Raw genomic sequence first — 27,410 nt, 5'->3', positions numbered from 1 at the left:
GAGCCTGCCTTTGAAAGGGGCTGTGGGTGTCTCCTCTGCTCCCTGCCCAGTTCCCCTCCTCTGGGTGGGGGTGCGGGACAGGGGACGGCCCCCTGGCTCACAGGCTGCGGGGCTGGGCAGCTACAGGTCCCCTGGGGGCGCTCATCTCACCGCATCGGAAGTCTTGCCGACTCAGCTGTCCCCGAGCTGATGGACGGGCGTGGAAATGGGTCAGAGAGCAGAGCACGCTGGGTGCACTGGAGAGCCACCCTCACTGTGAGGACGTTTATTCCGTGGGAAGAATTCCGTGGGAGGGAGGACGGGCACAGCCTTCTTGCACCGGGACCGGCGGGTTCTCATTCCTGCTTAGGGGGCCCGGCCTCTCACCGGGACGTGGGGCCATTGTCACCTCTGGCCTTGGCTGCGCCGTCCGCTGTGGGAGCCGCTAGCCACGTGGCTCCTGAGCCGCGAGATGTGCCTCCGGTGTGACATGCACAGGGTCCCAGTCATCTCAAGTATCTCAATCGTTTTTACAGCGATGACCTATTGAACTGATATTTGTATGTATTGCTTTAAATCAAATGTACTAATAAAATTAATTTTACCTATTTCTTTATAACTTCTTAAGCGACGTCTAATGTTTCTGTTGGACGGTACAGCCTGAGAGAATCCGCTAAAACCACAAGTGAACTGTTGCATTTTAATACATGTTACCAACTCCCTCCCACCAACCCCAAAAGCTGGCTCTAGAGCCATGAAGGTTTGACCTGGAGGCGGGTCTAGCTGGACCCCTCAGTTTGCAGATGATGGAACAGGCTCAGCGTGGGGTCCCTGCCGGCACAGAAGCTGTTGCAAGTTGCTCCCGTGAACCAGTGCACAAGGTGGGGGCCAAGTTTCCAAAAAGCCCCTCGAAGACGTAGGCCCCAGAAGGAGGTGTTGCAGTGCCTGCAGCTGCGTGCCGGCTGGGAGTGAGGAGGGCCAGTCCCGGACCTATCCCCGGGGACAGGGCTGGGCGCGGGCCCTCGGCAGCGCGTGGCCCGGAGGAGGCCTGGGTGTGAGGTCCACCCGCTGGCAGCCTCAGGCCTAACCCTGGCCCTCGGCTCTGTTTTGATTGGCCCGCAACGTTGTACAGTTTTCTGAATCATTTGCCAAAGTTTCAACATTGGGAAACGGCCATCAAAATACGGGTTCCAACTTCTGAAAAATTCAATCTGGCCCCACAGGGCTGGTTTTCCCGCCTGGCAACAGCCCGCTGCCCCTGTGCCTGTTGCTCAGGCCCCGGTTCCCACAGCCCTGGCCTTGCCCGTCTCCCTCACAGGGGCCAGGCCGGTGGAGGGCTGTAACCCGCTGATCCTGGAGGTCAGAGGAAAGGGAAGTGGTTGTCCCACACTCGTCTCTATCAAAAGGCGAAGAAATGAAAGCGGAGCCAGGAGAGCTTCGGCTTCAGGGAGAAACACGTTTTACCAGCTGCCCCGCGCGTGGCATCACCTCCCGACCCACCGCGGGCACCTGAGCGTGCTGTCTGATCTAACTTGTTTCTTTTGCATCCCATGACGAAAGGGGAAGGTGGCCATTTTAAACCCTTTTCCACAGGGAAACTGAGGCACTGAGAGGCCTCCGTCCACTAACACAGGGAGCTGGCTCTGCCGTGGGGACCCCGAGGCCAGGGTGTCCTGGGGCAGGGGTTCTCCCCGCTCTCTAACATTCCAGGGCCGCCGGGATTTGTGGGCCAGGCCTGCAGGGCCTCCCGCCCCAAGGCAGACATGCATCTCAGGGGGCAGAGTTTGATGGGGTCATGGGGAGGCCCCGTGGCTTCTCTCAGGCTCAGGAAGGAGACAGACTGAGCCGCCCTGAGGGCAGGAAACCGCCAGGAGGGCCTCACACTGGGATGCTCAGCCTGACACTTCTGCCATGTTGCCAGCTGTTGGTCCATCCTGTCCCCGAGGGCACCCCACCCCCCACAACCCCCGCCCCCTCCAGGGCCTGGAGCCCAGACTTGTCTCCCAGGATGTGCGGAGCTTCCAGAAGTGCGGCCCAGACCAGGCCTGCCTGTTGGGGTTGGCGCCCTGCCTGGGACGGGGCAGCCCCTGGAGCCAGGGCCCCCTCAGCTCCCCCACTGAAGGCTGGGGCGCTCTTCGTTGCCCCGGAGAGAGACCTGCGGGGTGCTTCTTGCAGCCAAATGAGCCCGCAGGAGAGGGCAGGCCGCCCCGGGGGGAGGGGAGGAGAGAGAATGGGACTCTCCTTATAAATAAGGCTTCATGTTGCTGAACGCTGGTCCACTGGAGCACGGGTGCGGGCAAGGGAGTGAGCAACATGTGCACGGCGGGGGGGGGGGGGGGGGGGGGGGACGCCCAGCAGCTGGCGGAAGCTCCACATCTGTCCCCGAAACTGATGACCCCACATGGGCGCAGATGCTTGTCCAGACCTCCGCCATCGGGCTTTGGTACCGGGCGGGCGGCTCCAGGAGGCGGGGACCCCGTGTGCCCCCTGCACCCCCTTCCCAGGACGACCTCCCTCGGGAGCTGCGGGAGGAGCGGCGGGAGGAGGAGCCTCGAGGGGCAGACACGCCCGCCGCCTTCGCGCGACGATGGCGACCCCTGGTGGTCATCGCAGGAAGCGGAACGCCCGCACCGGCGCCTCCCCGCTTCTCTCCCGATTCCCTGGCCTCCCCGGACCCCTCCCCGCCACCGGCCGCGCCCCGCCCTCGGCTGGGCCTGCTGAGACCTGTCCCCTCCCAGCTCGCCCAGCGCCGCGCCCCGGCTCCTCCTGGGGACAGACCCGCCCGGCCCCGGCCAGCTAAGTGCCCCGACTGCCCGCCCTCTGCCTCCCTCCCCGCAGGCGGCCTGTGCCCTGGCTGCTGCTGTGGCCCCGCAAACACCCCTCCGCCAGCCCCTTCCCGGCCCCCGCGGGCAGTTCTGCGGAGTCAGAGGCCCTGGGGAAGGCGAGCCGCCAGGCAAAGGGCTTCCTCGCCCTGCACCCGAGCTCCCGCCGCTGCTGCCCAAAGCTCCTGGCAGCCAGGCCGAGACCAGGTCACAGGCTCCCCACACAGCCGCGCAGGGGTGGGGATGCGGGGGAGCGTGCAGGGGTGAGGGGCGGAGGTCACCAGCGCCCCATGAGGACGCAAAAACAGCCCCTTCCCTGAGCTGGATTGGCAGCCAGGCCCGTGCATGTCAAAGGTCAGGGCAGCCCCCAAACCTCGGGTTCCCGTGAAGGATCTGAAGGTGATGAAGGTGAGGACAGCCAACCTTCATTAGCCCCTTCCTGTACGCCGGGCACATTGTTACCCACTTCACATACACCTTCCTCAGTTTATCCTCCCATCAACCCTAAGATGCTCAGTGTGCCGGCCAGTGTTTCAGATACAGAAACTGAAGCTTAAAGCAGCGGCAGAAGCTGTGGAAGGAGCCCCGAGGAGAAACTCCAGGTCTGAGGCTGCCGCCAGGTTCTGTCACTACCAGCCTAGGTAGGAGGTCACCTGAGATCTCCCCACAGAGATTGCTGGCGTTTTCCCCCTCAGGGGGGGTTTCAGGTGACTCCCCTCCTGCCCGAGTGGTCCTGTTTGTGGTCCTCACTGCTCAGACTCGCTCTCACCCGCCCCGTGAGCCCCTCAGCTGTCCTCTTTCCAGACTGAGGCTCCCGTTCCCAAAGCCTTTGTTCCCTCCAGAACCTCCGACATGCCTGCCTGGAACTGACCTCTTAGAGAACCCAGCCGGCCAGGCCTGGCGTCAGCACCTGCCAGGCCTCCTGCACCGCCACCGTCTCCCGGTGCAGAGAGCGGAGCCCCCGGCACACAGCCCAGGGTACACATTCCATTGTTACCAGGAAGAGGACAAGACCTGCATTCCTGTCTTCTTGAAATAAAGATTTCAATCAGGAGATAAAGTGTAGCGAGGTAAGTAAGAGCTTAGTGGGAGCAGCAGAAATATACTTAGGACAGGGAAACAAGGAAGGGCACAGAAGAAGCAACAGGAGAGCCCAGGCTGGGCTGCTTTGCTCACTGAGAAGTCAGAGGAAAGGGGGCCTTGGAGACAGGTCAGGGGTGAGCCCGGGAGGAGCTGCCGCTGCCCATTGCTCCCCTGGTTGCAAGTCTCATGAGGTCCCTTAGAGAAAAGAAGGGAAAAGCGCGTGGAGTTGGCTTTCACCCCTGGGGGAGAGCTTGCCCTGGGTCCTTCATCCTGAGTGTATTTATCCCTCTCTTGCAGGTGGGAATCTTAGGGGAGGTCTCAGGGGAGGGTCTCAACAGAATATTCATCAGCTTCCCAGGTGTGCTCTTTCAGGGTCCTGGTCTCCACTGATTGGTCAGCACCCGGCACGGGGTCATTGATCAAAGACCCTCAGCTGGTCAGCACCAGGGCACGGGGTCACTAGTCAATGACCCTCAGCTGGTCAGCACCAGGGCACAGGGTCACTAGCCAATGACCCTCAGCTGGTCAACACCAGGGCACGGGGTCACTAGCCAATGACCCTCAGCTGGTCCTTAGGCCGCCAAGGAGTCAGTTGTCTGGTTTTGCTGCTTTTCTGGGCCTGGAGCTGAAACACAACTGAGGCCTCGATGTTATCTTTAGAGAGGAAAGGTCGGGGGCGTGGAAACACAGGACCAGCTCCATGCTAGGGGAGGAGAGGCCACCCTGGGGCGAAGTCCTTGTTTTCCCAGTCTTGCCCCTTGCTAGGCACCTGGGGCTTCTGCCCTGGTGAGTTTCTGTACCCGGCCCATCGTCCTTGCTTGGCTCATGTCTGTCTGACTGCCTGTAACACCGTATTAAAAGAATGAATGAATAAATGTATACATTTCCTAAAGCGGCTGTAACAAAGCACCACAAATAAGGCGACTAAATCAGCAGAAACATTCCCTCAGTTCTGGAGGCCAGAAGTCTAAAAGCGAGGTGCCTACAGGCCACGCTCCCTCAGAATCCTGCAGGGAGGAACTTTCCTGGTCCCTCCAGCGTCTGCTGGTCGCTGGGGATCTTAGCGTCCTTGGCCTGTAGATGCATCACTTCCATCTCTGCCCCGCCCTTCGCCCCTCCCCGTCTTCACAGAACCCTTTCCCCGCGTGTCAGCCTGTGTCTCTCCTCTTCTCATTCGGACACCAGTCACATTGTGTGAGGGCCTCCCTAGCGCCCTCATTCACTCGAGTACACCTGCAGAGACCCTACTTCCGAGGAAGGTCACATTCACAGGAACCAGGGGTTGGGGTTCACCATATCTTTTTTGAAGGACACAATTCAACCCATAACAACTGCCAAGGGCAACTTGCTTGTGGTCTGATTTCCATTTACAACGAAGGCTCTCAGGGTTTGCTTTGTCCCTGCAAACAAAAAGGCTACAGTTTTTAGGGGTGGTGCTGCCTTACACCCTGCAAGGAGGCACTTGTTTCACCCCTGATTCCTCTTCCTTTCTATGAGACCATCGGTGCTGCCTTTGTGGTCATGGAAATGACTGTGTGGACTCCCAGTTTCAGTGCCCGTGTTTCTCTCCCTTCTGGGCAATGACAAGAAGCATTCTAATGTCTAAAGAGGTTAAACTGACCTCACATTCTTACTGAAGTTCGCAGTCCTCTGTGTGGTCCTTAAGCCTCGTTACAGTCCAGCCCCAGCTCTCCTTTCCTGCTTTTACATACTTGTCTGGCTCTTAGCAGAACAAGCAAGACAGGTGGCTAGGCTTTAAAGACAGACTTCTTTGCAAATATTTTCCACAAGTGACTACCCAGATTTCATGTTTCATTAAACATGAAAACCTTCCTTAAAATAGAAAAGGAGGCAATAGATTATATCATAGCATGCTTATGGCTCTAGTCAAATAACCTGGATTTTTAAAAATATGTCATTCTAAAACTCCTCGCACTCCTATTCCTCATTCACAGTAAAATGGGCCTAAAGTCAATTGCTGGAAGCTACCCATTGTCGACACCCGTGGTCGGCAAACTGCGGCTCGAGAGCCACATGCGGCTCTTTGGCCCCTTGAGTGTGGCTCTTCCTAAGCCTTAGGAGTACCCTAATTAAGTTAATAACAATGTACCTACCTATATAGTTTAAGTTTAAAAAATTTGGCTCTCAAAAGAAATTTGAATCATTGTACTGTTGATATTTGGCTCGGTTGACTAATGAGTTTGCCGACCACTGGTCCACACTATCATGAAAGTGCAGCAGGGAACACAGAAGGCTGATGGACCTTGGGCTTGAGCAAGGGCTAAAAGCTATGCATCGATTGTTCTGTTGAGACAATGGTGGTTCAAGGAAATCCCCTCACCTGATAATCTTTTACTGTTTACCAAACTTTACCTTTGATATGCTTGTTGCTTTGCTAAAGGGAAAATGTGTATTCTAGTAAATAAAAGCGATTGGGTCTGGAGATTCGGAGAGCTTCGTCACTAGAGTGAAGCCTCCGCCTGGCTTCCCCCATGCCTTCTAAATTTATATTTCTTATCTAGTGTATCTGTTTATGCACAGCCCCTTCTCCAGATCCTGAATCCTTGCTACAAAAGGTTGTGGCAGTCAATAATTTCTATAAAGTAATGATATCTTTTTAAAATCTGCCAATAATACTTAAATCACCAAACGTTTACAGATTGCAATGAGGTCTTTAACAAAAGGAGCTGTTAGTACTCAAGAGTACAAATATGTTGGTATAGAAACACTTTGAAAACAAAAGCCATGTAGCTCGGATCAAAATCTATATTTGAATCACAGCAATAAGCTAACCCATTGGTTTCTAGGGTGGTCTTAAGAACACCTTCTGAGCAAGGAAGCTGAAGACTTGTTCATCTAAGCCAGTGGTTCTCAACCTTCTGGCTCTTTAAATACAGTTCCTCAGGTTGTGACCCAACCATAAAATTATTTTCGTTGCTACTTCATAACTGTGATGTTGCTACTGTTATGAATCGTCATGTAAATATCTGATATGCAGGATGGTCTTAGGGGACCCCTGTGAAAGGGTCGTTCGACCGCCAAAGGGGTCACGACCCACAGGTTGAGAACCGCTGACTAAGCCAAAATAAGAATAACTAGCATGCATAATAAGTGTTTCTCAAGCTTGGAACACACCTTAGAATCTTATTATGCTTAGAAAGGCCCTCCAAGCAGACGGTAAAAGCGTCTGAAAGACAATCCTTGATTTTATGCCACACTATGTATTCTGTAGACAACCTCTTTACATTGGAGACAACCAGGCCTATTTTTGCTACAGAAAATAAAACTTCAAAACACCAACTCTACGCTTGCTACCTCATGTCCCCGGGGAAGTCCCGGTAGAGCGAGGGAAACCAAAGCTGCAGTACTGGCTGCCGCCTGCCATTTCCTAGAAGGTGTCTCGCCACTGAGGTTGGACTCAAAAGTGCAAAAGGAAAAACTTAAAAATCAAACCTAGAATTCAACTTTGTATGTTGAGATTCGGTTTTATTTATGCTACTAGCTAAGTAAAAAGCATACATGTTGTGTCTGTGGTACAGTCAATACATTTGCAACTTTTCTACTTAAATTCTCCCGTGGTCGGCAAACTACGGCTCGAGAGCCACATGCGGCTCTTTGGCCCCTTGAGTGTGGCTCTTCCTAAGCCTTAGGAGTACCCTAATTAAGTTAATAACAATGTACCTACCTATATAGTTTAAGTTTAAAAAATTTGGCTCTCAAAAGAAATTTGAATCATTGTACTGTTGATATTTGGCTCTGTTGACTAATGAGTTTGCCGACCACTGGTCTATACAAAGTCTCTGCCAATTGATCTGGCCAGCACCCTGATAGGCCTCCATTGCCGACCAGGCTGAGGAACCCCATCCATGCACAAATTCGTGCACTGGGTCTCTAGTTTAGTTAATAATACTGTGATGTTTAACTTGATTGATTACTAGAATTAGTGGGGTGATCATATTGTAAGGTATAAAAATGTCCAGTCACTATATTGTACACCTGAAACTAATATAACCAAGATAAGGTTGTATACCAGCTGTACATAAATAAAAAATAAATTTTAAGACCATTTTTTTCATATTTTGAATAACAAACATCTGCAATACAAGTGGAATGCTTACTGATTCTGAATTTTCAAGATGTCCTTTATTCTTTTTTCCTAGTGGAACACACATGATCTACACTGAGAAATATAACTGACTAAAAGACAATATGTGTACTCAACTTTTAATATACCTATACAATCAATACCTTGCCCTCTCAATGGCTTCTGTCCTGTGGACATTGGAGAGTTGACCTAAGCAAAAGCGATCTCCTCCAGAAGGGTCCACGTATCCGTCAACAGTAACAATAGGGCAGCTTGACGGAACCTTAAATGTCTCTCCCACTTGAACATCCATTTCAAAGTAAGCGATGGAACACCAATACTCAGGAGCTAGAGGAGACAAATGGGAGCAAACGTCACTCCAGAAGGCAAAGCTTTTCCTAAAATAAAGGCTGAAGGGACAGAAGAGGAATCTGAAAAGCACCCAAAAGAGTTTGATAAAATGGCGATGCTTTAAATATCTAGGCTTTTCCTGTCTTCTATTTTTCAGCTCAGTGCCTAGCATTCTGGAAACTCTAGTCGTTTTCAAAATCTGGAATTTGGTTCTTACCTCAAAAGACCCAGTCAACTGAGAATTCAAAGAACAAAAGTAATCAGGACAGAAAGTAAATTATTTTACCATGGTATTTCATTTCACTGCACATATTTTTTTAATTTTTAAAATTGATTTTGAGAGAGAGAGAGAGAGGCACTAATTTGTTGCTCCTCTTATATTTATACATTCATTGGTTGATTCTTGCATGAGCCCTGACAGGGGATCGAACCTGCAACCTTGGCAAATCAGGACCATCATCTAACCACTAAAGCAGACTAAACTTTTCTTTTTTTAAACACACTGACTTTAAGACATATTCCAGGGAATATTATCGAAAACATCAGTCCATAGCATATTTTTCTAGTTCCCTAATTGAGTATAAGGACCCAAACTAGTCAGCCACTCATTCAGACCAGAGTCAAGGTTAATTACACTCTAACTAGACAGCTGCCATGAGTGGGAATTCTCAATTGTCTCTTGGCTGAAAGGTCATTTGTTGTATCTCTTAGTGAAGTCAAGCCATGTTAACTCCTACGATTTTAACGCTGAAGATGGATTTAGTGTATTCATTTGAACAACCACAAATGATTTAAAATAATTGTGCATGATTAGAGGAAAAAGGAGGCACTACTTGGTTGGGTTTGTAAAGGTTTCTGCTGATTAACCAATTACTTATATGCACATCAATGTGCTATTTATGAACACTGATTGGACTAGAACCGTGGTCGGCAAACCGTGGCTCTTTGGCCCCTTGAGTGTGGCTCTTCCACAAAATACCACGTGCGGGTACGCATGTACAGTGAGATTGAAACTTCGTGGCCCATGCGCAGAAGTCGGTATTTTGGGGAAGAGCCGGTATTTTGTGGAAGAGCCACACTCAAGGGGCCAAAGAGCTGCGTGTGGCTCGAGAGCCGTGGTTTGCCGAGCTGCAGTTTGCCGACCACTGGACTAGAACTTGAAGCAATAAAACTTTTAACAATCTGAAAGGATAGAAAAATAGATCTTTTTAACTCCCTCTCAAAAAAATCTTAAAATGAAGTATAACTGATGCTTAAAATACATTTTTTAAAAACCTTGTATTCTATGTATCTAATTGATTTTTAAAATGTTGTCAAGGAAGAAAATACTTTCTAATGAAGAATTAATAAAACAGACCATGAAGATACAAAAATTAAAATTTCAAATGTTTTTTCAAACAGATCAAATCAACTAATCATGAATACATTCCTTTAAATATTTTTTATTATCATTACAACATGAAAACTAGTGACATAAGGTGCCTTATTAAAAATCCCATTTTGAAATATTTATGAAGTTATTCCTTAGAGTAAAATTCTTCAGTAAAGACATCATATTCTGCTATGAACCAGAAGCTTCACCAAACACCTGGCAGGGATGCTGCGTGAAGCTAAACTAGTGGTTATCAAAGCCAACATACCAAGCACCCATGCTCTGGCAGCTAAAACCAGTAACAGCCCTTAAAAGAGGTCTTTACACAATGAGTCCAAAAAGTAAATTTCGTTACAATGCCCTGAAGTCATGAATGTTTACAACGATGATTAAAAAAATGAGGTGCAAATACATGCCTTCCTAGTTCACACTGAAGAACACTATCAAGAAGGAAAGTTCCATCGTGAGCAACGTTTTTCATGAGAGTCAATTCAGGGTGGGGAAAAGGAGTTGTAAAATCTTCTTGTTTAAATAAAAAAACAAACTGTTATCATGGACTGCAATATCTGTACTTGCACTTAAATTTATTCTATTATTTTCTAGTCACCAAGGGTTTTTTGTTTGTTTCCCTAATATTTCAGACACCATACAACAAGGATGGTTACATGAAGCTACACTCTGAAAAGCTGACCTGCTGGGCTAGGAAGAAGAGATGTACCACAAACCAGGAATGAAAAATGACCATCCATCATGAAGAGGGCATGAGGCCTCAGGAAGCAGGAGGAAGGTGGTTACTGTCTGTGAGGACAGAGAGGGCCAGAGGTCATCTAAATGGGTTCCAGGGAACTGGGCAGTGCTGGGATACAGCACACCATGTGAGAACTTTCCTATCCCACTCCAAATCTGCTAACCAGATGAGAGGGAATATTCTTACTTTTAAAACAGGGGCAGGTCCTAAGAATTCATTACGTTCATTAGGCCTTTCTAGATCTCTCTTTGCTCTTTTGCTCCAAGAACCAAATGCCATGTAAGTGACAAGCCTGCAGCTTCACAAAGTTACCATCCCCACAGGCTGAAGTCACTCGGTCAGAGAGCACTTTCTTAATGCCCCAACGCCTTTCAAAGGCAGTGGCGCTGCTCTCTGCCCACTGTGCTGACCGCTGATATTTTGTTTCTTGTTCCCAAAGCAGTGAAGTTGGGTGCTCATCACTGGCCAGAGAAAAGGTTGTAAAAGGCTGAGTTAACAACATGAAACTTTTTTTACAATCTAAGAACTTAGCTAAATATGCTTTGTAATGGGGACACATAAAGCACAGTTTTGTCAAACAAATGCTGTTCAATTATAATGGAAAGTCTACATCTCCAAGGCATTACCTTTAATTTCTGAAATCAAGTCATTCAAGAAAATATTTTTTAAAAATATATTTTATTGACTTTTTACAGAGAGGAAGGGAGAGGGACAGAGTTAGAAACATCCATGAGAGAGAAACATCGATCAGCTGCCTCCTGCACACCCCCCACTGGGGATGTGCCTGCAACCAAGGTACATGCCCTTGACCGGAATCAAACCTGGGACCCTTGAGTCCGCAGGCCGACATTCTATCCACTGAGCCAAACTGGTTAGGGCAAGAAAATATCTTTAAATTTGGTTAACTTTTTTAGAAGTTAGAAATTTGGATAAAGCACCTAAGAGATTCATTATGAATTATTCTTTATATTATTTAGATCTGAATGAGATGCCCTGTGAGAATCTTCTATGACACATAAAAGTCCTCTTGCCCTGGCCGGTGTGGCTCAGTTGGCGTGTCATCCTGTACACTGAGAGGTCCGGGGGTCAGGGCACATGCCCAGGTTTTGGGTTCAATCCTTAGTCTCTCTAGGTGTGTACAGAAGGAAACTGATCTAAATTTTTCTCTCACATGGATGTTTCTCTCTCTCTCTCTCTCTATCTATCTACAATCAATAAACATATCCTTGCATGAGGCTTAAAAAGAAATGCTGAGTGGAGTAGATATTAAATGGTGAGGAGAAGGACAATATGACTGGAAGCCTTCTCAATAGGGAGATCAGGTGCTCTCCCCCCGTGGTGCAGCCCAGGCCTTTCCCTACCCTCTCTCCCTGCCTCACCCCCACCCCAGCCAGAACCCAACTACCCAGGTTGCTGAACCCAGGTTTGGTCTGACCCACCGGCCTGACACCTGGTGCTGTTCCCACCGCCTACAGCATATTTGGTGCCACGTGACTTGCCTGCTGGCAGATTCCAAGGCACATGCACAGTCGACCTGGCCCAGGAAGACGCCATCACTCCTTGTATTTCAGCCCCAGCCCCAGATAAGGAAAAAAGCAGCCAACGCTGACAGCAGGACCAGCTGCTGCACTGAATACTGACCCCCTGCCCTGGTGCCTGCCTATCAATCATTGGAGACCACAACCCTGAAAGGATACACCTGAAGAGCTGCGTGTATCCTATTAAGATCTTTCCCTGGGACCGCCCCACAATCTCTGCCTTCAAACGCTTTCTCTGTTGTATTACTTCTATAGTTAAAAAGTTATATTCAAACTATGAACTGAGAAAGTCTATTTAGCTATTTACTCTTTTCGGCATAATTTAATCTGTTTCTAAATTCCAATCAGCCAGAGATTCCTGAATCTATCTTCTAAGACAGACACAGCGAGTTATTTTTCTTTCCGGCATCTACTTCAGATCTTCCCATTTCCAGACACGCGTTCCTTCCAGGGCGATGGCAGCGCCCTCCCTTCCCACCAGGGGGCGCTGTAAGCGTGCTCTTTCCCAGCCTTGATCACCAGTAAGAGAAAACTTCACCTCCCAGAAGCCACGTCCTTTAGTTTCTACAGCAATTTTTCTAACGCTCTGGTCCCATTGCAGCGTATCCCAAAAATCAATGTTCCTGGTGTCACCCCTACACGTGGCCACTTATTCACCACGAAATTTCCTGCTATTTTGGTGAAGCAGTTTATGGGTAGCCTGGTGAGGGACTGGGGTGGTGGCGCCGCCAATTCCCCCCCCTGAGCCTTTATGCCCCTTCCCATGAGACACTTCCCTTGCTAACTTGAATGTTCAGGCACCTGGGTCCCAGGGAGACTTCAATCTCTGTGCCTCGCTTTCCTGTCTTAAATCAGTGATGACCTTCCCTTTAAAGCTTTTGAGAGGATTAATGAGTAACTGGAGGTAACATGCCTAGAACAGTGCCTGACCCACAGCGGGCGCTCCCTAAATGTTAGTTGTCCTCCTCCTGCCTCCTGGGCCTGGCTCTGGAGCGCCCTCTTTGCCTGGAGCTCGTCCTGCTGGGAGGGAGTCCCCACCCGTCAGTAAAGCTGGGCTCTTAGGGGTGGCGGTGGGGGAACGCCTTCGCCCGGATGCTCGGAGAGCCACGCCGCTGGCATCCGGGAGGCTCCTGGCGCCTCTGAGCCCACTTGGGCCCCCAGAGGGGAAGGGGCTCAGGAGCCTGCAGACCTCCCGGGTGGCCAGTGCTCAGGAGCGGGCACCTTCCTGATTCTGGGCAAGCGCGGGCCCGGCTTAGCGCCACCGCAAGACCCAGGCTCCTGTGGACTAAGATGACCGTTGTCATAGCTACCTCCCAGGAGTCCTTGCAACAAGGAATTAAAGATCCTTAACGTGTCGAACTCTCGGTGTCAGGAGCAGGGGTGTTAGTCTGGCTCCGGCCTCAGGTGGCAGCAGGTGGCCAGCCCACGGGTCTGTGGGCGGCGGCCAGCACACTCTGCGCAGACCTCCGCCATCAGGCTTTGGTACTGGGCGAGCGGCTCCAGGAGGCGGGGACCCCGTGTGCCCCCCTGCACCCCCTTCCCAGGACGACCTCCCTCGGGAGCTGCGGGAGGAGCGGCGGGAGGAGGAGCCTCGAGGGGCAGACACGCCCGCCGCCTTCGCGCGACGATGGCGACCCCTGGTGGTCATCGCAGGAAGCGGAACGCCAGCACCGGCGCCTCCCCGCTTCTCTCCCGATTCCCTGGCCTCCCCGGACCCCTCCCCGCCTCCGGCCGCGCCCCGCCCTCGGCTGGGCCTGCTGAGACCTGTCCCCTCCCAGCTCGCCCAGCGCTGCGCTCCGGCTCCTCCTGGGGACAGACCCGCCCGGCCCCGGCCAGCTAAGTGCCCCGACTGCCCGCCCTCTGCCTCCCTCCCCGCAGGCGGCCTGTGCCCTGGCTGCTGCTGTGGCCCCGCAAACACCCCTCCGCCAGCCCCTTCCCGGCCCCCGCGGGCAGTTCTGCGGAGTCAGAGGCCCTGGGGAAGGCGAGCCTCCAGGCAAAGGGCTTCCTCGCCCTGCACCCGAGCTCCCGCCGCTGCTGCCCAAAGCTCCTGGCAGCCAGGCCGAGACCAGGTCACAGGCTCCCCACACAGCCGCGCAGGGGTGGGGATGCGGGGGAGCGTGCAGGGGTGAGGGGCGGAGGTCACCAGCGCCCCATGAGGACGCAAAAACAGCCCCTTCCCTGAGCTGGATTGGCAGCCAGGCCCGTGCATGTCAAAGGTCAGGGCAGCCCCCAAACCTCGGGTTCCCGTGAAGGATCTGAAGGTGATGAAGGTGAGGACAGCCAACCTTCATTAGCCCCTTCCTGTACGCCGGGCACATTGTTACCCACTTCACATACACCTTCCTCAGTTTATCCTCCCATCAACCCTAAGATGCTCAGTGTGCCGGCCAGTGTTTCAGATACAGAAACTGAAGCTTAAAGCAGCGGCAGAAGCTGTGGAAGGAGCCCCGAGGAGAAACTCCAGGTCTGAGGCTGCCGCCAGGTGCTGTCACTACCAGCCTAGGTAGGAGGTCACCGGATATTGTCTGTCTTCACAGAACCCTTCCCCGTGTTCTAGTTCTGAAGACTGGGGAGTGTTTGTTCTTATTACTCTCCACAGCGTATAGATTAGGTTCGTTCATTTTTATTTATCAAATATTACATGGTTCTCTTTTACTTTACTTAAAGTTTGACTGCCGAGAACTCTAGCAAATGGGGATGTTTATAAAATGATAAGGAATCTTGGGCAGCACAGGAGAGCTGGACACCCCGGTGCAGCGGTGCTCCCTGGGCTCCTACTGCCGGGCCGACTGCTGTCTACATTCGAGGCCCACCAGGCTACTCGGATTTCAGCTGATGATGCCAGCTGTCACCGTCCCTACTCAAAGCCCCGAGGGCCATCAGCTGGCTGCCTGCGGAGAGGCGTGGCCACCTGACCTAGTTCAAATCCCTTTCCCCGTGCTACGTTTCTCTTTGAGGAATGCCTTTGCCTGGCTCACTTCTCTAGGTTGTTACTGGCAACTCACTAAGGTGTCGTATCCCTCTCCACCCCCTTCACCTTCTGGTCCCAAGAATCCTGTCATTCACGCTGAAGAGACGTCTGTGGGTGACAACTCTGAGGTGAGCCTGTCACAGGAGCAGCGAGGCAGAGGCCGCCTCCAGGAGGGTCGTGACATAGTGGAGCTGAAAGGCTAGCTGATGTGCCCGCGATGACAGGAATGTCAGCGTTCTGAAACAAAGCTGGGCTAAAATGAGAGCTACAGAGAAAAATGAGCACATTAGCCCTACCCGGTTTGGCACAGTGGATAGAGCATTCGCCTGTGGACTGAAGGGTCCCAGGTTCGGTTCTAGTCAAGGGCACATGCCCGGGTTGTGGACTGGATCCCCAGTGGGGAGTGTGCAGGAGGTAACCAATCGATGATTCTTTCTCATCACTGATGTTTCTGTTGCTCTCTCGCTCCCCCTTCCTCTTTGAAATCAATAAAAATATATTTTTAAAAAATGTAAAAAGAAAAATGAGCAAATTAAAATATAAGGCAATGAATTTCAGGAGAAAAGCAAAAAACATAAAAAGAAGTTAAACAAAAAAAAGTACACCAAGTGGCTCAGCTTGAATTGTGAATCAGGTTATAATTTAATCCCAGTGGTAAGAATTGATGGGGTAGTGATGATGTGAGACAGCTAAACCCTCATTTTTTTAGAGTAGCAAGTCAATGGCTCTCTACTTTTTCCCCCAAAAAATCAAGAAATGCCAACATGATTATGCTATTTAGAAAAATGAAGATAAACCCAGAAAAAAGGAGCTAAGAAACAGGAATGGGATTAGGGAGGCATGAGGTAAGAAACCTGTCATTCAAGTCTTGGCACCCACATCTCCTCCAACCACCAGGACCCACTCCCTTTTAGAAATGAGAAAAGAATGGGGACTGTTCCCCATGGTCATAGTTTGAAATGCCGTATTTCCCATTTCAGTGGTCAGAGAGCAATGAAGGAAATATTGCCCTCAAATTCGAGAATTCTCAGTGATGAGGCACTCTTTCCAGATCTAAGACATCCACAAGCTTAAGAAAAAGAATGAGCACATAATGATTTAATTGGCTTTCTCTTTTAATCAAAAACATACTTTGTTACAGAGTTCTCAGGAAAGGTTCAACTATTTGTTAGCCACAGACTTCACCCAGGGAAAAAGTATACAGAAAGCCACAGAGAACGCCGGGCACTTCAGCTGGCCGGTTTCCCCAAAGCAGCAGCTCAGCGTGGCTCCTCTCTGAGCTTTAGCGTAGCTGCTCTCCTCTGAGTTCAGGGGAGGAGGCAGAGCCGGGAAAGCCACGACCAAATCTGTTCCAACCCCCAGCTGCTTCCTCCAAATGGTTCTGCAGCCCACCAAGTTTTCATCAACAAGCATTCACACTTTTCCCTTAAATCACATGTCTGAGGCATTGGCCAGAACCCAACACCTGCCGACTCCATGTTTAGCCTTTTAACCAATTCAAACCCATGAGTCCTTCTGTCAGTGACTAGCAGCCATAGCAACAGCAGCTGGTTCCATCCCTTCCTGCCCAGCTACCACAGAGCTGGCCTCTACCAGGACTCCCCAACCCCCACCCCTGACCCAGCCCTAATGAAGGCTCTCAGGTCCCTGTAAGCACCCAGTTCGTTAGTTACACTCATCCACGATGGGCTGGAAGAGAACTCTGAAAGAAGTGCTCCAGCCAAAAGTCTTCTCATCAAAATGGACTAAAAAGAGCCAAGAATAAAGTGAATAATCATCCACTGTTTCATTGAGTTGTACAAACCATTTTAATTGATGCAGTTCAAAGGCATGTCCCTGTTCTAAGTATAGAAGAGTTAAAAAAAACCAAAGACCCAAAGTAATGACCTCTACTATCATTAGGCATTTACAGTAAGTTTTCAATCCATTTCAGTTAAACCAAAAAATTACCAGCACAGCCCTTAAGGAGATGCTGTCACACACATACCAACCCAAAAGTTAGAATGTCATGACTCAAAAAAAGCCTTACTAAGCCTTCAACAGAGATGATGGGAAAATAAAATGAAGGCTTTTCCCCCCTATTTTTTTTTAAAGTATTTATGGCAGCCCCCAAGGTAGTGCTAGGCCTTTGGTTGAATTTAAGTCTCAGGGACGTATTATGTAACTTTTTGTCCATGGAGAATAGTAGTAAAATCGCAAGCCTAGTCTCACTCAAATAATGTAGAAATAAGTAAAAAAGCCCCTCAAACAGCAGAGCAAAGGGGAGGAAGAAATCGAACACTGCTGCAAGGTAGGCAAGGCCACTGACACTTCAGAGCTGGAAGAAAGCATCTAGTCCAACTCCCTCATTTTACAGATGAGGCAACTGAGGCCCAAAGAAGGTAAATGACTTGCCCAAGGTCATACATCAAATTGGTGGCAGAGCACAATGGGAGAGCCAGGAGTCATTCGTCTCAGGCTGAACAAGAGCACTGGCTCAGAGACCTACCGAGGAAGCATCTTAAACTGAAAACTATCCACATCCATAAGAGAAATGATTGTCTTCACCAGACTTATCTCCTCAGTCCTTCCTAGTTAAAAAAAAAAAAAGTTCATTCATTCACTCAAGTCTGATGGTAAAATCCCTGAAAACATCAGCAATTACTTTAGCTACTCCTTGGGGCAGGATATCAAACCCTCAAATCTCATAAAGGCACCTTTAGGTCAAAAATATCTGTGGAGGAGGAAGGCCAGAGCATAGGGCTCAAAAGGAGACACCAAAACAAAACAAAAATGATACTCTCATTTTCCAAGCTTTGTTTTTGTTGTGTTGTGTTGTGTTGTGTTTTGTTGTGTTTTGTTTTGTTGGTGTCCTCTAGGCAAGGGTATTGCCTCTGGCTACTGATACCTAATTTCGTAACCCTGTAACCCCAATTTTTATGTGAGCAGCATTCAAGTGGAAGCAATGAAACCTTTTAAAAATCTTGCAAAGGGGGAAAATAGGAATATGACTCACTTCTCTCTGCCTCAACAACCTGAAACTGAGCAAGAATCAAGAAGCACTCGAAGCAGTCAAACGCCAAAGCACTGAAGGCCTTTCAATCGTGTACAGGAAGTTTCTCGGGTCCTGTCCCAGTTTGCCCTTGTAGTCAAAGAAAGTGTTAATAAGTGTGGTTATCTGGCTTCCTTGCCCAAGCAGCTGGGGGGAAAAAAATGAATCAGAAAGGGAAGAAGAGGTACTAAGGGGAGGTACACTAACAATGCACAGCAAGTGTCACTGTCAGAGAGGGAGAAGATGGGGGAGAGGGGGAGGGGTAAAAACGAAGCATTCAAAACCACAGCAAGTCTGCAACCACTTAGTAAAGGCAAACAGCCCTGTCTACGACCCCGATAAGTTGAGGAAGAGAGCTAGGCACAAAAAGAAACATATCCAGTATGTTCTCTGACATCCATATTAAATAACTCCATCAAAGAAATGGCTGAAATAAAAACGTTTTACTGCTTAAATAAGGCAAGTCTGGATTATGCAAAAAATTCCATTTCACAACCATACAAGATAAACCACCTAGTAACACTGGGACAAGCGCTGGGGACAAGGCTGGGCTCCAGGATGCTGCTCTGAATAAGGCCACTAACTTTTTACATCCTTCCTGACATATCTGAAGAGAAATTACTTAGCTGTCAGAAGAAAAGAAAAAAAAAAAAAGGGAAAGGCTTGCACAAAAGATACTTCTAGCCCATTTCTATAATCTTGCAAAGGAGGATTTGGGCGATTATTTACAGTGAGCCACCTGCAAGATGATGCGTTCTGCCTCTAGAAGGAAAAAGAATGCATTTCTTCATTCTATTATCTGCTAGTCTTTGTCAAGCCCTGTAACTGACTTTACAGGCAATTGCTTTCAGATGCTCATTCACCTCCGTGACCTAAATTTACCCTTTTCCCAACTTGCTGTCCTTAAATAAAATGCCAGTAAGTGTCTCAATGATAAAGGGAGCAAACTATAAAAACTATGAACAAAAAGGATTCTTGCCCTACTCAGAATAAAATTGCTTCTTCCAAAAGACTCTCAAAACAGATTGAAACTAACCTGATTTTGCATAATAGCTAATGAGTAACAACTATTAACCAGTCACCACCAAACCAGCAACAGAAATATTTCACCTTCTATTCTTTAACCTCCAGATAGTGAAGGAGCAGCTTGGGAAAATGTACAACTTCCCTTCTCCAGATGGGCACAATAAAGAAGATAACTGCAATACACTTTTAAAATAAGACATTTATCATCTGCAAGACAGGACATTATATTTTGTCTTCAAAATTTCTATTACAAATACCTCCCTTTATGCCGCACCCTTCCCCACAAAAAAATGGATTTTAAAAGCTACTAGGTATTCAGTTTACTCTGATGTTTCAAGTATGATTGTCCTTAAGCCAGACCACCCAACCTGTAAACCTACAATGTTTCCAGGAGGAATGGAACGGGCAACCTATTTAGTGGTTGGGTCAATAAAAAGGAGCCATGCTTCTGGAAAAACAAGGTTATATGGCAGTGATTTCTTGTCATTATCTTTGTATACCAGGCGTAGCATATTTTACAAAGGAGACAGACTATATCTCACAAAAGAATCTACTCCCTGGAAAATAAAGGCAACACCATAAAGGATTCCCTTTGAGTATGAAAGGCACTGACCAATGTGGAACGGGCCTCACACTGGATGATAAAGGTACGTACTTGGTTCACCTCTAACTCAGCCTTCACTGAAATTCAACATTTTGAAAGTCGTTGACATATGAAATAGCTGAGAACACTCATTCAGAACCATATCCTTATAATAATCAGATTCTTAGAACTGCAGAAACTATTGTACCCTTAAATTGTAAACCTAGTGATTCCTTTATCTTACTCATTAAAGATGACTACATTTAAGAAATGGAAATACCATTTAACAACTAAGCTCTCGGGAAAAACTGATCATAACATACTAGATGTTTTCTCAAAAGCATGTGATTGCATCTGGGTACAAATATAAAGCAATTAATAACTGCAAATACTTTTATGTACTTGTATGGCTCTTAGCAGAAAGCAACCAAGACAGGTGGCTAGGCCTGAAGACAAACTTCCTTGCAAATATTTTCCACAAATGATTACCCAGATTTCATGTTTCATTAAACATGAAAACCTTCCTTAAAATAGAAAAGGAGGCAATAGATTATATCATAGCATGCTTATGGCTCTAGTCAAATAATCTGGATTTTTTAAAATATGCCGTTCTAAAACTCCTCTCACTCCTCCTACTCCTCATTCACAGTAAAATGGGATAAATAATTTCTATGAAACAATGATACCTTTTTTATAAATCTGCCAATAATACTTAAATCATCAAACTTTCACAGGTTGTAATGGGGTCTTTAACAAAAGGAGCTGTTAGTACTCAAGAGTACAAGTATGTTGGTAGAGAAATACTTTGAAAACAAAAGCCATGTAACTCAGATCAAAATCTATATTTGAATCACAGCAATAAGCTAACCCATTGGTTTCTAGGGTGGTCTTAAGAACACCTTCTGAGCAAGGAAGCTGAAGACTTGTTCATCTAAGCCGATAAAAGGATAACAGCATGCATAATAAGGGTTTCTCAGGCTTGGAACACACCTTAGAATCTTATTATGCTTAGAAAGGCCCTCCAAGCAGACGGTAAAAGCGTCTGAAAGACAATCCTTGATTTTATGCCACACTATGTATTCTGTAGACAACCTCTTTATCTTGGAGACAACCAGGCCTACTTTTGCTACAGAAAATAAAACTTCAAAACACCAACTCTACGCTTGCTACCTCATGTCCCCGGGGAAGTCCCGGTAGAGCGAGGGAAACCAAAGCTGCAGTACTGGCTGCCGCCTGCCATTTCCTAGAAGGTGTCTCGCCACTGAGGTTGGACTCAAAAGTGCAAAAGGAAAAACTTAAAAATCAAACCTAGAATTCAACTTTGTATGTTGAGATTCGGTTTTATTTATGCTACTAGCTAAGTAAAAAGCATACATGTTGTGTCTGTGGTACAGTCAATACATTTGCAACTTTTCTACTTAAAATCTCTATACAAAGTCACCGCCAATTGATATGATCATTGATGGCAAAGGGCTTAGAAAAACCAAAAGGTATAAAAAGTCTGCAGTCTTGCCCCAAGATACAAAAACTGAATTTTAAACAATGTCATAACATACATGATTTAAAGAGTATATGAAAAAGAAGTCACATCAAATCAAGTACAAAAATATCCAAACTGCCTATTATGAGCTGTAATGTTTCCATTAGTCCGCACAGGATCTGACATAGAACTTAGCAGTTTCCAAAATGCGCATCATTTACTCTAAGCACTGCCACCTTTGCAGAATGGGGAGCTGGAGGAGTGACACTGCTTTTAGTGTTTTTAAAAATACAAAACCTTTCCCTATGAATTAATGAAGGAAAGAAATGGCTCTTCTAGGCTTCTTGGTAACCAGCCCTGTGCCTGGAAATATAGACTACATCTACTGCTTAACAGGGAAAAGTTATACTACTCGAGAAATCGTTATCCAACTGGGATAACTATTGAACTTGTAAATGGTATTTCTTTGTCTGATAATTTTAAGGAATTCTCAGTATTCACAGAGATTAGTGTTTTGCCTTGATGAAAAGAAAATGAAGTCGCAAGACAATCTGAATTGAAATCATCTTCACTAGTTTAACTTGCAGAAAATATATTTTGGATAAAAGATTATAATACATTACTGTCTTATTTTTTAAACACAGAGTAAAGTTGCTCTTGGTAACATTAACTCACCCACATGGCACAATATTTTGGAGTAAAGTCTGCTCAACAATAACAGCGTGCACACAAAATAACATAGGTGAATTAACTTTGAGAACGTCTCTGCCTTTAAAATTAGCAATATTGAGTTTACTCTTTAGAATAGCACATATACCAATGTTCTGCATAGAAAAATGTCTAAGACATTTTAAAGGGCTAAATTTTCCAGGATTGAAATGATTCCTTCATACATAACTGGTGCAGTAAATTTAATAAGAATGTGTTTTTCCTGACCTTCAAGTTCTGAGCCATGCCTGAAAAGTTCTAAATGGGAGGGGTGGGGGGAGTTTTAATCCAGTTTCTGTCTGCTAGGAGCAAGGCAGCAAAACATGTGTTCAACCCTTTATGAAAAGATAAAGCAGAACGAAAGTGATATATATCTTCAGATTATAAACAGGATTGTATGTTACAGTCCACCATCCTGACAATGAATGTTAAGGGCTCCAACAGTAAAGATTTCAGTCTAGAGGTTGTGGGTCGGCAATAGGCATGGTGTGAAGTACTTCATCTAGGAGCTGAAGGGCCCGGTGTAAGTGAATCTCAATCCAGCAAGGGGTCTCCTTGATGCTCTGTCTTGGGTAATCCGGTCCCCAGCCTTTCACAAAGCTCATCCTGAGGATGCATAAGCGACGAAGGTCATCAACCCCGATCCCAGCAGCAGCTGACAAACCTAACAGAAAAGATTGGAAAGACATCAGGAGGACAGGCTGATCTCTTCCATTCTCCCTACATCTTACATTAATGACGTGACAGCTCTCTTTAATTCACTCTCCCCAGCATATAATTCTCTGTCCAAGTGCCAAGAAGTACAAATCTAAACTTTATCAACAGGGGCCGAAAACTTTTGGTTAAGACAATTTGCATTCCACCTGGGTCATCTGCCTACCACCAATTATAAAGTAAATTACTGCAATCTACCCACACCCCACCAATTTTTCTCTTTAGAAATGGAGGTGAAGGGATAAGAAGCAACTTGACTTTAAGGGATAGTGCCATGTCCACAGGATGGGTCATGCAAACTTCCTGTCTATCTAAACAGCCCGGTTCAGAGTAAGACATGACTAATAATGAAACAGTTAAGAGTCTTGGTTCCATTAAAGCTTCTTGGAAGACCCCGACGATGTCTCTCCATTGCACAATGTAACAGAGAATACGCAGCCACTCTATTAGGGCAGGAGATGAGAATGAGAACTTTACTATCTCTGGATTCTGCAGTAAAAGCATGTTTATAACATCAAAACTGGCAAATTAATGGTTAGATGCCTAAATTTAAAAAAAAATCAAATTCTGTAAATGAATATGCCTTATCTATCTCTAAATTGTAAACTCCTGAACATCAGTCATAATAGAGACTCTGCAGCTAATTTTCCAGTCAGAACATACAATCATAGAGTCAATCTGCATTCATCAGTATTACATGAACCTAGTGGAGGAATCTGCGTGTACTGTAGAGAAACCTGCAGGGACACTGCAGTTTTCTTCGCCAGTGTGATTTGCTTACCACACTGAAGAGGTTAAGAACAGGGGTTGAATGAATCACTAGTTATGCCTTCAGACGTGGAAGATGGGTGCCACGTGTTTCCATCATAAAAGTCTATAGTCAGGAGTTTAACTCTGCAGTAAAAAATTCCCCATCAGTGTGAAACCTGGCACACAGTTCAATTTTACCCTAAAATTAAAAAAAAGTCTACAAGTTATCAAAACACCACCCTCACTTAGTTTTCTCTCCATGCTTAGCATAGTTAAAAACACACACACACACACAAAAAAAAACCAGGAGGTGCCTAATTCTGAAATTGAAAATGCTTTCCTTCTAGAATGAAGCCAAGCATGTCAGTGATAACAACCCACCCTGGTTGGTGAGGCAGGAATTAAAGGCATCAACAGAAAAGGGGGAGGTGACCAATAATATAATAAAAAAACCCTTTTCTTCCTTATCCCATACTCCCTTTTGACACAAAAGGAATAAAAAAAGGTTCCTAAACAAAGGACAAATATTAAAAGAACAGTTTTCTATAAATTCAAAAACATTATCCCAGTAATGAAAACTTTAATTTCTATTATTGTTTAAAGGAACTAATCAAATAAGTGAATCAATATAAAATGCCAGCTATTACACTTAAAAAACCACACAAACCAAAAGCATACTTACTGATAGCTGGAGCTATGCCACCTACTGATCCCGGGCCAGGGATGTTTCCTGCCACGGCTGCTGCCTGGGCAGCTGCTGCAGCTTGTGCAGTGGCCGCCTGCTGCTGCATCTGACGATGACACTGCCGTAAATCAAAGACCTTTAAAAAAAAGTGCAGGTTTAATGTTATGAGTCCACCAGAAAAGATTCCATACATCAAAAATCACTGCACAACTCATTGAAAACTTACAGCTTCATTTACCTCTCTTAAACTTAAAAATGTAAGTTTTTATGTACACTGTAATATAGGAAAGCTGGCCAAGTGACACACTTCACCATCAGGACAGCGGTGGTTGCTACATGCCTCTGAATCTTTGATCTAATTCAGCGTTGGTCAGCATTACTGTCCCTGTGAAAAACAACTCCTTTGTGTAAAATAAAGTTAAGAAATCACCCCCACCCTTTCAAAACAAATTGCTATGAGTTTTCTTTAGGCTGAATTGATGATTGTGGTTAGTTATACAGCCAACTTCTTTTCTTTATCATTCTAGTCATTTGGAGGAGTGTGACAGACGGCATGGTCACCATATTTTTTAAAATCTGCATTTTTAAAAAATGCATACTTTACTACATAAGAGCAAAATAACTTCTGTCTGGTAGATAGTATATATTCAACACTGTCATATTCCGTTCATTCATGTCAAATGACAAATAATCCAAAGACTTCCAGTCAGGATGGAGGAGTAAGGTATTCATGTCCACCTTCTCTCTCTGCTCCATTTACATGCAAAAGACAGAAAAACTATTAAAAGTTGATAAGCTCGCCTGGCTGGTGTGGCCCAGTGGTTGTCAACTATGAACCTGGAGGTCACAGTATGACAGGGCACATGTCCGGGTTCTGCGCTCAATCCCCAGTGTGGGGCAGGGGAGTGAAGGAGGCAGCTGATCAATGACTCTGTCATTGTGGATGTTTCTATCTCTCCCTCTCCCTTCCTCTCTGAAATAAATAAAAATATATTTATAAAAATTGATATCCTCCAAGCCAGTCATATAATTCCTGTGGATATACCAGCAGGTGGCAATAGCCAAAATAATCCTGAAAAAGAACAAAGCTAGAGAATTCACACTTCCCAATTTCAAAACTTGCTGCAAAGCTACAGTAATCAAAGCAGAATAGTACTGTCATAAGGATACATACACAGATCAATGAAATACAATTGATAGCCTAGAAATAAGCCTTTACATTTAAGGTCAACTTAATTTCAACAGGGGTATCAAGATAATTTGATAAGGGAATCAGTCTTTTGGACAAATGGTTGCTGAAACAATGGAATATTCTCATGCAGAAGAACGAAGCTGGATCAACATCCTTAAACTATGCACAAAAATTCACTAAAAATGTATAATAGGCCTAAATTTAGAGCCAGAACTATAAAACCCTTAGGACAACCCACAGGAGTAATACATTTTCAGGACCTTGGAGTAGTCAATGGTTTCTTAGATATGACACCAAAAACACACTCATTCAAAGAATAGGTAAACTCAAAGATATCAAAATGAACAACTTTTGTGTGGGTTGCAAATCATATCAAGAAAATGAAAGACAAGCTAAAGAACAAAAGAAAATATTTTCAAATTATATATCTGACAAGGGACTGATACCCAGAATATATAAAGAACTCTTACAACTCAATAATAAAAAGTCAACCTAATTTTTAAAAATGGACAAAAGCCGAAACCGGTTTGGCTCAGTGGATAGAGCGTCGGCCTGCGCACTGAGGGGTCCCGGGTTCGATTCCGGTCAAGGGCATGTACCTGGGTTGTGGGCACATCCCCAGTGGGAGATGTGCAGGAGGCAGCTGATCGATATTTCTCACTCATCGATGTTTCTAACTCTCTATCTCTCTCCCTTCCTCTCTGTAAAAAATCAATAAAATATATTTTAAAAAAAAAAAAATGGACAAAAGATCTAAATAGACATTTCTCCAAACAAGATAGACAAATGACCAATAAGCACATGAAGAGATATTCAACATTATTAGCTATTAGGGAAGTGCAAATCAAAATCACCAATGAGATACCACTTCACATCCACTAGGAAGGCTAAATAAAAAGATAACAACAAGTGCTGAAGAGCATATAGAGAACCGAAACCCTCACATATATATTGCTGGCGGAAATGTAAAACGGCATTGCCACTTTTAAAAACAGTCTGCAGTCCCTCAAAAAGTTAAGCATAGAGTTACCTATGATCCTGCAATTCCACTCCTACTTATATATCCAAGAAAATGAAAACACACATCTACCTAAAAACTCCAATATGAATGTTCACAGCAGCATTATTCCTAGTAGCCAAAAAATGGAAATAACCCATAGTCCACCAATGATGATGGATAAATCCACAGTGGACAGCAGGGCTAAAGACAGCAGGTACTTGGGGTCCTAGGACCACAAACAGTAGGTGCAGAGGACGGAAATTCAGCTTCTTCGAATAAAATGCAAAGAGACAATAGCCAGGCTCTCTGAGGTCTATAAATGGGCATCTGCCCATGAATCAAGTGCTGGTGAAATACCTTACAGCTAATTCAGAAATGCACTTAGGCATAAAGTCTTGCCCAGGGCAGAGGTAAGCATCAGAACGACCTCTGTCACAGGGCTTAGGCCCTGAGTAGACCCAGGGGACTGGAACTCAGCTTCCTCAAGGGACACAATTCCTCTACCTTCTAAATATAAAAGCAGGCTCTGACATGTGGATCCCCGAGTGCCAGGCTAAGGCAGAATTGCTCCAAAGGGAGAAACCATGACAGGAAGTAAAAACCAAAAATAAGCCCTGGCCAGCGTGGCTCAGCTGGATGAGCGTCATCCTGTGTCCTGGAGGGGCATGGGTTCGATTCCTGGGTAGGTAACTGTGGAAGGCAGCTGATTTCTGTTTCTCTCTCACATGCTTCTTTCACTCTCCCTTCCTCTCTCTCTAAAATCAATTAAAACATTTATATATATATATATACACACACATATATATTATATATATATACACACATATATATATTATATATATATATATTTAGGCTAATTACAACAATATTTCTCTTTCAAACTGTTTTTTATCAAAAGAAATTGAGTTGAATATGTAATAATTAATAAAAAATACCTTAGGCTTAATTTGAAAAATGATAGAGTAAATAACTGGTTTAATTCCAAAGTAACTAACTTTAAAAAAATCTACGGTTGAATTTTTCATTTCTCAGGTTCTTAATTCAAAAACCAATTAATATCAGAATTTCCTTTCATAAAATCCTAAAGATTGGCTAAGATGGGATTCCAAAATCTTACATATTTTCAACTAAAGAATATGCTTGGTAGTTTCACGCAAATGTTTTCAAAAGCCTGTGTGTTAGTCTAAAACATTTAACAAATTTGCTACTAAAATAATAGGGCATGAATGTAATCACAAAACGAGATAACCAGCCGTGTCAATAAATGCCCCCAAGGAAATGTGTTTTAAAAAC

The 27,410-nt window shown here is 46.0% G+C and overlaps 1 protein-coding gene across 4 annotated transcripts in view; it reads right to left on the bottom strand.

Annotated features, from left to right (window-relative positions):
* Positions 1-16,045: 16,045 nt before the first annotated feature.
* SMAD4 (SMAD family member 4) overlaps positions 16,046-27,410 on the bottom strand; it is a 59,437-nt gene continuing 48,072 nt past the window's right edge. For 3 of the 4 annotated variants that reach the window (XM_070421168.1, XM_070421166.1, XM_070421167.1), the window contains 2 exons: positions 23,923-24,061; positions 16,046-22,440 (listed from right to left, as the gene is read on the bottom strand). In XM_070421168.1, coding sequence (XP_070277269.1) covers positions 22,229-22,440; positions 23,923-24,061 — 351 coding nt within the window. In that variant the 3' untranslated portion in view covers positions 16,046-22,228. Of the gene's footprint in view, positions 22,441-23,275; positions 23,385-23,922; positions 24,062-27,410 lie in introns of those variants that run through there. The other variant, XM_070421169.1, reaches the window with a different exon arrangement.

The sequence above is a fragment of the Myotis yumanensis genome, unplaced genomic scaffold (genome assembly GCF_028538775.1).
Source record: "Myotis yumanensis isolate MYYU_CA2020_CCGP unplaced genomic scaffold, mMyoYum1.0.hap1 SCAF_7, whole genome shotgun sequence".
In the NCBI taxonomy this organism is placed as follows: Eukaryota; Metazoa; Chordata; class Mammalia; order Chiroptera; family Vespertilionidae; genus Myotis; species Myotis yumanensis.
This window is presented reverse-complemented; position numbering and strand designations above follow the sequence as displayed.